This window comes from Canis lupus, chromosome 18 (assembly GCF_003254725.2).
Source record: "Canis lupus dingo isolate Sandy chromosome 18, ASM325472v2, whole genome shotgun sequence".
NCBI lineage: Eukaryota > Metazoa > Chordata > Mammalia > Carnivora > Canidae > Canis > Canis lupus.
In genome coordinates this window covers 33,891,339-33,903,292 of record NC_064260.1, presented here as the reverse complement: position 1 = coordinate 33,903,292, position 11,954 = coordinate 33,891,339, and the positions used below count along the sequence as shown (strand labels likewise).

The 11,954-nt window shown below is 35.4% G+C and overlaps 1 protein-coding gene across 1 annotated transcript in view; it reads right to left on the bottom strand.

Annotated features, from left to right (window-relative positions):
- Positions 1 to 947: 947 nt before the first annotated feature.
- Positions 948 to 11,954, bottom strand: part of FBXO3 (F-box protein 3) — a 30,549-nt gene continuing 19,542 nt past the window's right edge. Inside the window, exons 7-11 of the mRNA XM_025452427.3 lie at positions 10,454 to 10,538; positions 9,308 to 9,430; positions 8,321 to 8,436; positions 7,240 to 7,430; positions 948 to 2,157 (exon numbers count right to left, since the gene is read on the bottom strand). Of these exons, the coding sequence (XP_025308212.1) occupies positions 1,981 to 2,157; positions 7,240 to 7,430; positions 8,321 to 8,436; positions 9,308 to 9,430; positions 10,454 to 10,538 (692 nt within the window). The 3' untranslated portion in view covers positions 948 to 1,980. The remainder of the gene's footprint in view (positions 2,158 to 7,239; positions 7,431 to 8,320; positions 8,437 to 9,307; positions 9,431 to 10,453; positions 10,539 to 11,954) is intronic.

The following is an 11,954-nucleotide window of genomic DNA, read 5'->3' as shown; positions in this document are numbered from 1 at the left end:
CATAAGCTGGCCAACTGTTAGATTCCTTCTATGTGTGAATATACATTCTTGCCAATGAAATAACTCTTGTCTTATCAACTAATCAGTCACCTCTTGGTTTGAACAACAAGTCATCCATTCAACATACTAAGAGAATGTGAATTTAGAGAAAAGGATAAATAAGCTTGAAGTATTCTAAGGAGCAAAAAGTGGCTGGGGTTGTGGGGGAGATTTGGGGCATCATGAGTACTTTGGGAACTGACAAGAGAGGTCAGCCAGAAAGGATAAAGCAGCAAAAATGGCAAGGGATCTTAGGAATAGCTTTAAGTTTCAACATTAACTAGCTCTAAATTATTAATTGGTAAAGTATATTTTTTAAAAAATCAGTAGGTTCTTGGGACACCTGGGTGGCTCAGCGATTGAGCATCTGCTTTTGGCTCAGGGCGTGACCCAGGAGTCCAGGGAACGAGGTCCACATCAGGCTCCCCCCATGGAGCCTGCTTCTCCTTCTGCCTATGTCTCTGCCTCTCTCCCTCTGCGTCTCTCGTGAATTAAAAAAAAAAAAAAAATCAACAGGTTCTTTTTAAAAAGGAAGAGATAAGCATAATAGAAGGATTTGGTAGCCTGATGATAAAATTAAAAAAACAAAAAAACCCCAAACAAGAAAAACTACTTACTCCATTTCAGAACATTCTGACATGCGCCAATATGAAAGGGTCTTTGGGGTCCCTGAGGGCACTGCTTAACCCCATATACGTTTCCCTCTTTCTACAGTTTTCCCTAGAAAAGAAGTATCCTTGGGGAAAATGGAAGGCAAAGCATACGATAGGATATAGTCACAGCCAAAAAATAACTTTGAATGGGCCTCTGGCAACAGGATAATGAATTTCCATTTCATCTTCCATCTTGACAGCAAAGGCTGATTAATATTAGTTTATGGAAAATAGGCAATTACACGAAATACAGGATCAGAACCAAAACTCGTTTTTAAAATGTGAGTTTTTGCCACTTGGAGGATTTCATTCCAAACTCTCAATTATATAATTACAAAAAAAATCCATGTTTCAGGAAACATACTTAATCTTAACATAAAATTCATGTCACTTATCACAAAGTTAGACAGTCAAGTGTATAAAGCAGAAACAAAACAGAAGCAGTATTTACAAATTTAGACTACATGAGACATTGTGAAGACTTGTTAATAAACAACACAATACATACTTTTACACACTACATTGTCAAAAGTGATGCATCTGTGAACAGTATGACAAAGGTCATAACGTTAAAGACTTTAAATTAAGTTCAAGGTTGTCATGTTGAAGATTTTAAAATAAATTCAAGGTTGGTAGAGTTGAAGACTAAATGCAAGGCCAAGGTCATAGTGATAAAGACTTTAAGCTCAAGGTCATAGTGATGAAAACTTTAAATTTCTTAGACAGATTGTCTAAGAAAGGACAAACAACTAGCATTTGAGCTGTTTTAGTCGATTAGTTCCCTGTGAGTACAAAATATATAGGAATTACTAAATGGATTAGCCTAATTATAAATTCTGTTCATTTCTAAGTAATTCACAACTGCAAGAAGTCTTTTCACTGAATCATCCAGTCACATAGTTTCTCTCTATCCTTGTGTAGGTATTTTTGCTACATTTTCAATCCTTATTCAAAACAATCCCCTCCATTTCCACATTTATAGAAGTATAAAATATTTAGAAACAAAGAAATGTCTGTTCTGTAGCTAGAGAATTACTCTCCCACTGACTTCTAGAAGAGAGAGAGAAAGAAAAAAAGACTCCCATTTCCTCCTCTACTTCAAAAACACAAAGCAAACCAAAACGATCCAATTCCTAACGTAGTGTCGCATAGAACCCAGGGCCTGGAACAATATTTCATGCTAGTTTTCCTGCTATATGCAGAGAACGAACAATTTAGTTATTTACATTATTGGGAAATCTATTTAACGGACTGGATTCGCGCCAGGGCTTCCATCAGCACAGCTTCCCTAAAAAAGGCGAGAGCATCTGCGTCTGCGAATGGGAACATCAAAGACTCTCCTCCGTCTCTCTTCCTCATCATCTTCATCAGACTCGTCCATATCTGCCGAGTCATCATCGTCGTCGTCTTCCTCCTCCTCCTCCTCTTCCTCTTCCATCTCTTCATATTCATCAGGACCCATCTCCTTGAAAGAGAAAACAATCTTTTGATAAGGACTTCCATCAGTTTTTTTATACTTATTTTATGCAATTTTTCATTTATCTAGAATCTAAACAACTAGACATGCCAAATATGAATTTTTATAGAGTTGAGCCATGTATTTTCATAGATGCACATGCTGATGCGAATTCTAGAGTGTATATACATATATCACGTCTTAAAATGCTCAGTGATTTTAATGGTAAATCTATTTCATTATTAACACAGTACTTATATTTTACATGGTAATGGATAATTTGTACAAGGCAGCCAACAGACCACTCCTAACAACCCAAGATAAAATTTTACTGAATTTTAGTGTACTAAGTAACAATTCTTTGTTAATCTATATCCTTACAGAAAAGGACTCAAAAATATTAATAAGGTATGACCTCTACTGGTAACTTTTATGTACTGTCCAGAGGCCTAAGAGATGCCTCAATGAGCTCCTACTATAAAGACCCATCATTTCAGTTCAACTACGGGGGCAGCCTCTACTCTGAAATTAACTTGTTGAAGGTTCTCAGAATAGGGCAACAGTGAGGTTGAACATGCAATATCTGAACATCTCATGGAAACTTCAATTCTGTTTAAGTCATGTCTCTAAGTGAGTCTTAGTCTGCTGACAATTTTTCCCTCTCATACATTTGAGGACTCAATGAGAGGAGTCACTCACTATATTGGAGAGAGTTCTGAATAGCAAGGAGCTCCTAGCTGGTGATGTGGGAAATAATTGGGAAAAACGTGGGACGTGTTGTCAGCAAAAGTCCTTTCCCCGAGGCCTCTATGGCATCACATATCCAGCACTCACTACCCCTCTGATCTCATCTCTCACCACTCTCCCCTGGCCACGGCATTCCAACTACACTGGCCTCCTTGCAGTTCTTCACATATGCCAAACATTAGTATGTTTATGTAACATTAGTGTTTCAGGGCCTTTGCATTTTCTGTTCTTTCGGTTGGAACATCCTTCTGCCACATATATCCACCTGGCTCCTTCTACTTCTTTCAAGTCTTAACACAAATGTCGCCAAGGCCTTCCTTCCCCGACACATCTTTATATTAGAACAACCCAACAGGACACTCCTGATATATCCTTTACTCTAATTTTTCTCCAGAGCACTTATCACTACTTGGTGTAACTAGATAATGTTTATTTGCTACCTTTAGCTCTTCCAACTAGAATGTAAATTCCAAGGCAGAGTTTTTGTTTTTCTTTTTTTAATTTCCTCAACTTTCTTCTTTTTTTTTTATTGAAGTATAATTGACATACAACATTACATTCATTTGCTCCAGGCGTACAACATAATGATTTGATATTCATATATATTACAAAATGATCACCACAATAAGTCCAGTTAACATCCATCACCGTACATAGTTACAGAATGTTTTTTTGTGATGAGAACTTTTATGATTTATTCTCTTCGCAACTTTCAGATATGCAATGCAGTATTTACTATAGTCACCGTGCTGTACAGTACATCCCCGAAGGCAGACTCTGGCTGTATTGGTCACTGCATTTCCCCCAGCACCTCGTAGGTACTCAATAGATACTTGTTGAGCAAGCAAATTAATTAACATGGGAGAAAAAAACTGTTCCTTAGGAGTTGTCAAAGGATTGTCACTTAGGATTTATTATAACACTAATAACAGCAACATTAACAACAATCAGAGAAAATATACATAAATATGACATGATATTCCATTATTTTTATTTTTTGATTTTTTAAATCTAGGGAATGAAGACTTTAAAATTCAGTAGAAGGTTCAAAACGGGCAAGGGGAAGGCTTAGGAAATCCTAAAACATTAAATTCAGGTAGTATGATCATTAGTCATCTTGTTGAAGAAGGAAGCAGAAAAAATGTTAAGGAAGTCAGTGTGGCTAAAGAGGGAGACTGCTGATGATCTCAGATAAAAATGTACATACAGAAGCAGCAGATGGAAAGAGGCACACACAGGTAAGAATGGAAATAAATAAGCAGCAGGAACCTCTAAAGTGTCCAAAAGCAAACAACAAACCACCTAAAGCAAGAAAAGGCTTAAGACCAACCAAAAGTATATTTTGTAGTGACATTCAAAGTATAAAGCAAAAGGAAGTATTAAGTACAATAATTATCATATGGGTCAGGGCACAAAAATTCAGTTTCCATATCAAAAGAACTAATATTTCAACAGGAAAGGTACAATACAAATACAACACCATACAAATACAATCCCCACTGCCTCTTTCATGTTGATTAGAAGTAAGTCCAGAATTCTCATTTCTTTTTATTGATATCTCATCCTTGAGAGAGAGAAACATTTTCCACAAGGTAGATCAAGATTTTATATGATTATGTGTGGTTGGGAGGAAATTAAAACTCTAAATAAGTAAGAACATAGTTAAGAGGGTTAAACATGTAATGAGTTTATTATTATAATTTAAAATTATAAATTTAAAAATCGTAAACTTTAAAAAAAGAGTAGTATTATAAAACTTCTTAGTTTTCATTTCTAACATGATAAATATTGATATAACCCACATCGACAAGAGTTCTTTGGAGTCCTCAATAACTTTTAACAGCTTAAGGGAGCCATGAGACTGAAAAGTTTGAGAACTACGTTCTAAATTAAAGACTCCTTTATACCCATCCTAACAAACATTAAAAACAAATCTCAACAGGATCAAGCTGACCCCATAGTAAATCGCCTGCCCAAACAAACCTCAACATTCTTTACACTTTAGGTCAGGAATATTAGCAACTTTAGGACAAGAAATATTATCGAGGGGAGAGATTTCATAATAATAAAAGAAAGCACTTCATTAAAAAGACATAATAATCCTAAACATATTTGCATATAATTATAGTGCTTCAAAACACATGAAGCATATCTGATAAAATTAAAAAGAGAAATAGACAAAATTGTAATTATGGTTGGAGATTTCAACAATCATCTTTCAGAGAACAAAGACCAAAAAAAAAAAAAAATCAGTTAATATATAGAAGACTTCAAAAACAGTCAACCAACTTGAACTTTCATTTATAGAATAATATTCCCATAAATAGCAGAATATACATTCTTTTCAAATACACAGGGATTAGTTACCAAGATAGATCATAGTGCTAGGACATAAAACCTTTAAAAGGATTGAAATTACACACAGTGAGTTCTCTAACCATAACAAAATTAGAAATCAGTGAACAAAAGTTAACTGGAAAGCCTCCAAATGATTGAAAATTTACACATTTCTAGAAAAGTTACAGATCAAAATTAAATTACAAGGGAAATCTCAGAATATTTTGAATTAAATGGTAATGAAAACAACACATCAAAATTTATGAAATATAGCCAAATAGTGCTTTAGAGAAAAGAAAGGCTGAAAAGCAATAATCTAAACTTCTACCTTAAGAAGCTGGTAAAAAAAGCAAATGAACCCCAAAGTAAGTAGGAAGAGAGAAATAAATAAGACTGCAGAAAACAATGAGATAGAAAATGAGTAAACAATAGAGAAAACCAGTGAAACCCAAAGTTGTTCTTTCAAATGACTAATAAAAGAAATAACTCCTTGGGTAAACTCATCATTATTAGGAGCACAAAAGGATATATGACTATAGTTCTTACAGCCATTAAATGGATATCAAGGGAATATTATAAATAATTATATGCCAATAAATTCAGCATTTTGACAAAATGGAAAAATCCCTTGAAAGACACAAATGACCAAAAGTGAAATATGAAGAAATAGAAAATATATGAAAGAAATTAAACTCCCATTTTAAGCTTTCCCACAGAGAACTCTAGCCCCAGATGGTTTCACTAATGAGCTGTATCAAACCATCATGGATGATACCAATCTCAGACAGAAACTGGACTAGTCAAAAACAGGAGACTGTTACAGAAGTAACAAGTTCCTGGTCCTGGCAATATACAGTAGAAAGCATTCCTCCATTGGGAGGGAAGCTCACTTCCAAACCCAGACTATAGATCCTTTTCACCAGATATGCAAGCATAATGGCTTATCATTCTTCTGTTTCCAAACTGGGGTTGGGAACGTGTCAGCTCTGGATCAGACTAATCCTACATCCATCTTCCCAGGAGCCAGAGGGCCCTTTCTCAACATTTAACACCTACAACTCAGTCACATCCTGGGTATACAAGTCATATTTTATCTCTGTTGTATAGTTGGAGCCTCATAATTCCCTAATCATTTTATAATCCATAAGATTGGGGTACTACTACTATCATAAGGTAATCCAGAAATGAGATTTTAAATTATACTTAGTTGACTTAGGAAATGATCCCAAAGAGAGATGACTACAAAGACGATTTAATGGATAGACTTGTCCTTTTAGTAGTCTCTCTCTAGGATATTTCTATTACAAAATTGGGATTTTTAGCAAAAACACTGCATGAAATTCTTTTTCTAATCTTAATGAAACAAAATAAAGCCTATTCTAACTGGTCTAGTGTGGTGTTTCTCATTAGGCCATAGAACTTTTTTTGGAAATGGTGGAAAAGAGGCTGAACCTTTAAAATCAGTAACTACTCTACATGATACTATCATAGTAGATATGTGTCACTATACACTTGTCCAAACCCAAAAAACATACAACATCAAGAGTGAACTCTAATGTAGACTATGGATTTTGGGTGATTATGATGTTCCAATGTAGGTTCAACAACTGTAACAAAGATACCACTCTGATGGGAGATGCTGATAATGAGGAAGTCTGTGCATGCATGGGGGCAGGGGGTGTTTGGAAAATTTCTGTACCTTCTGCTCAATTTTCTGTGAATCTAAAACTGCTAAAAAATGATGTCTATTAAAAATAAAAGCAAAGCAAACATAAAACAGCTAACAGTAGAGTTACTCTGATTGAAGTGTATGGAGTCTAGCTTACTTATTATCCACCACCCCCACATATTCACATGGCCCCCTCCCCCCATGGTATTTCCTCAGAATCTCTAGGGTTCTCTGGAACGCCATTTGTAAACCAGTTGTCTGGCTAATGAACAAAATCCCTCTGTGGAGTTAATTCTACAAAGTCATGGAAATCAGTCCCAGAGGAAAATTTAACTCACCAATCGGGCTATAGACACCCTGAATGTTGGACAAGCCATATGGAATCGGGGAATAGCAACATTAAAGATCTTGTCTTTAAAGTAAAGAAAATGGAAGGTATAATATCCTTCCATATATCCTGATGTTGTAGAAAATGTGGTACAACTTGTGTATTCATATACCCGACCTGGGCTGATGATTGGAAATTCACCTGTGGAGAAAACAGTAGTAAGAAACCAAAGTATAAAATTCATTTCTTCATCATAGCAAATAAGATATGTCCTCTTTGAGATTATGTTAAACTATGTTAAACAGCTAACAGTAAAACAGCTAAATGAACACTTAGAAAAAAAAAATCTAAAGCACCCTAATAATCCTGATCTTTCAAAAAAGCTGACCGTCAATGACAATCAGAGCTAATGATGATTGAAATTCACAAAAATCTGTGCTACTGATTTTACTATTTTCCCCAAATTTCAAAAAGATAACCAATATGAAATTTATTTTCTCCTGCCTGGTAACCCTACAGAATATAACAGCTAAAAAAGATAAAGAATTTAAGAAGCAAACAAGGAACTCAGGTGATCCACAGAATGAAAACTCAATCCCTGAATAATTTGCTATGATTTTAGAAAATTTCATGTTTAAGGTACTAAACTTAGAGAATAATGATCTTTACACATTATATTTGTGAAGCAAAGTATTGGACTTACAAGAAGCCTAGAATCTATGATATCTTTTACACTATAAACACAGCTATTAAAAGATAAAGTCTTGGATATATGGGTGGCTCAGTTGGTTAAGCATCCAACTCGTGATTTTGGCTCAGGTCATGATCTCATGGGTCGTGAAATCCAGTTCCATGTCAGGCTCTACGCAAAGTGGATGTCTGCTTGAGATTCTCCATCTCCCTCTTTCTGTGCCCCTCTCTCTACTTGTGTTCATGCTCTCTTTAATAAATAAATAGATCTTTAAAAAAAAAAAAGATACATTCTTATCCACTAACTACATTGTGCCTTTTCCAAGCTATATGTCACATACATGCTCTCCAAAATGTCTTAGAGGCAACGGATATATAAACCCAAATCTCGAATTACATACCAACTACTCCAGGTCCTTGAACTTCTTCTACATCACCTTTAGCATTTGTTATTCTCCAATAGCGACTGTCCAACTGACAAGCCTTCTCAGGAAGTGCATCCTTTGACATTTCAATCCTGGAGAATGAGGCAGTAGAGACACAAATCTGGCCTGATTTTGTTTCTTTTCCTTAAGAGCTACAATTGTTGAACTAACGTCTGTGTTAACCATCTATTTCTGTAAGTTCTCAAAGATGTGGGCCTGATTAGCTTGACTCTCCCACAGAAATGCCTTTACTCAATTTGCACACTTGACTTGCTGTGAGAATCAACAACAGGAAGGGCGACATAAACTTTTATGAACACACTGGTGACCATTTTTTGCTGTTTAAGGAAAGATCAATGTACGAAATACTTTCTAGAATATAGTGCAATGAAAATTTGTGGGTTTTTTTTGGAAAAATTTATTAAAAAACCGAGACTGAAGACAATTCCCTTTTTTTCCATTAACTTCTAGAAAGCTCAAAGAAAAATGTCACCAGTCAGTTACTAGGGTTACCCCTTAATAAGTTTATTTAATAGTACTGGGATTATTACACCTTAAATATCTATTAAAGTTTTAATTTGGAAATGGGCAGGCTAAATAAAATTTAAAATGCATGGCTTTATCTTGAACAATTTGATAGCTTCTAGAATGCAACTCTCACAGAGAGTTTTCATGATAATTATAACTTAAGTGTCCACCTCACAAAGCAGCTAGCACAATTCTTTAAACAGTACATTTGCAAGAAATAACATAAGTAACTTGAAAGTTACTGTAAGCTCAAGGTACTAGATTATAAATTATACTTTTTAAAATTATAAAATTATATTACATTATAAAAAATGTTGTTATCCACCTTCCTCCACACCTCAACAAAAAGCTGTCTTTCAAAATGTGTTTGGTGTACTGTGTCAAAGGGGGCAATAACAACACATCCACAGGCTGTGCCCCATTTACATCTCTCACCTGATTCGGTATGTGAAGAAGTAGTGCGGTGGGTGGACAGAGCTAAGTTCTGGCAGAAACGATGTAGAAACTGAAACCGTAATGTCCCCAGTTGTTGCCACACACTCTGGATCGTGAACATACCTAGGTAATTTTAAAACAGTTAAACATTTTTTAATCAACTAACTTCAAGTCCATAAGATAAAAGATATCAAGATACAATGTGAAATACTTCTACTTTACCTTAGGATCAAAAGTTTAAACCATATTTAGGAACTTAAAGGTATAGTCCTATGAAGCTTAGAAGAAAATGATAAATTACAAGCAAACCAGAAAACCTTGAAGACTTCAGATCAGTAATGATAACAGTCAAAGCTCAATGATCAGTGGTTTGAAAACTGATTCAATCATTAAACTGGAAAAAGAGCTTCTCTCAGTTTTCAGAGCCAGGAAACTTTTGGGACATCTGAAAACCCTACCAACAGTGGCTCTGACAATAAAATGCATTGGTATGTTATTCTAGAGACTTCTAATTTATAATTAATCCATCATTTCTGCCAATCAGGCTACTATGAGCCAATATTACCTCTAATACTATCTATAATACCTGGACGTTTCATTTAAAGATGATAGATAGGGGATCCCTGGGTGGCTCAGTGGTTTAGCGCCTGTCTTTGGCCCAGGGCGTGATCCCGGAGTCCCGGGAACGAGTCCCACATCAGGCTCCCTGCATCTCCCTCTGCCTGTGTCTCTGCCTCTCTCTCTCTGTGTCTCTCATGAATAAATAAATAAAACCTTAAAAAAAATAAAGATGATAGATAATATTTGCCAGGAGTTAACAATTATTGACTTGCTATTCGCGATAAATCCATTAACTGGCAAACAGCCTCCCTCCCCTCCGCCCTCCCCCCACAAGAAAGAAACTATACTATAAAGCTATAGCTTTGAAATCAAAATCATTTTTTCCTCTGGATCCTTCAAAACAAGAAATATATTGGCTATTCAAGTGTTTGAATGTAGCTTTAAAGTGAGAATAACACGGTGACATTTAAGATAATGAGAGGTTCTGTCATTAATCTTTGAAACTTCATCTCAAGATCTGTCACTAATTTTTTTTTTTTCTGTTTACAATCATTTTATTAATTCAAAAAGTCCTGGGTGAAATACCTGAAAATTTGGTCTCTGATGATTGGGAAGCCACCCGATACAACATTGTTGACATAAGAAGTAAACCAGTCAGTAAAAGTAGCACCTATAAACCAGGAAGGGGTGGGGAGGAAGAAAAGAACAAATAATTTTCATAAAATCTATACAGGAAACAAGGAAACAATGATATTTCACTATGCTTAAGATATAAGATCAAAATTAGAAACACATAATTCTACTAGTCCATTATCAGGTCAATTTCTATTCTCAATTCTATCCATCTCCTTCCCAACTACCTTGCTAGGGAATCCTCCATCTACCTTCAAACTACTTTTTACACTTATAATTAAATAGACTTTTAAACTTTATTTAGTGCTGGTCCAGAATGCAAAGCTTTCTTCTGTCTATAATTTCTAGAACATATGGAACAAAGGAAGACACAGATACAGCAAGGTCTAGGAAGGAACTACAGGAAAAATATCAGCAGCTATCCCCAGACCGTCAGGATATATACCCTTGGTCCAGCTACCTCCTGACTTATGCACAAAATTCTGGCAAAAGCCAGGCTCAGTCCGGGCATCTAACAGGGGTATGGCACAGTACAGTTCTGGGCATCAGACCAATTCCAAAGTAGTCTAGCTGCACCACTACCAACTCAAATGCATAATGACCCTCCATATTCTCAGTGACCAGCTTGAAGTCCAGTCCAGACCTGACCACACGTCTGTGATCTAGTGAGTGGATCAATGACAAGTATTTACGTGAATTATGTTTGCCACTTCTAGGTAATATGACGTAACTTTCTCATACCCCCACATCTATTATTAATACATCTCAGTGCCCAGCAGTATGAATCCCTGAACCAATGTTATTCAGTGAATTTCTCTGTAACCTTGTTTCTATTAACACAGTTCTCACACTCTGCCATGCTGAACATCGGAGCTAAATTTATAGTATTTACTTACTATTCTATTTAAGGAATAGTAGAAGATACGATTTAAGCTTGGATCTTAGGGTTTATAGTTTTACAATTTTAAAGGCATCAACTGAGAGAAGGTAAGCTATAATAGTTGGCTTTTAGCATCTACTAATGAATGGTCAATCCTAACTCTTTGCTTATTGAATGTTCTACTCAAATTATCACCTACCATCTATCCACTCTGAACAAGATACTAAGGAGGCACATGAATAATGTCATTAAAATTCACAGAAGCTATAATTTTGTTTTTGGAACTAGTAATTTCCCTGTAAAGTTTAAAATATCATTTTGTATATTTCATGGAATAAAATGTTAGAATAAAAAAACCCACAAATTTTTCATGGTTTACATAAAAATGAAACTGGTATGGTGTATTTTAAGGTACTTCAATTTATAACAATACATACCCAAGTGTGTTCTTTAAAATGAGGAGTCTTTTCTATGCAGTCTTTACCACTCAACTTACCTGAACACAGATTCTGGTTTTCTCAAATATCTGTTAATAATTCACTGAACACTTGGGAGATTCCATCTTGTGTTTAA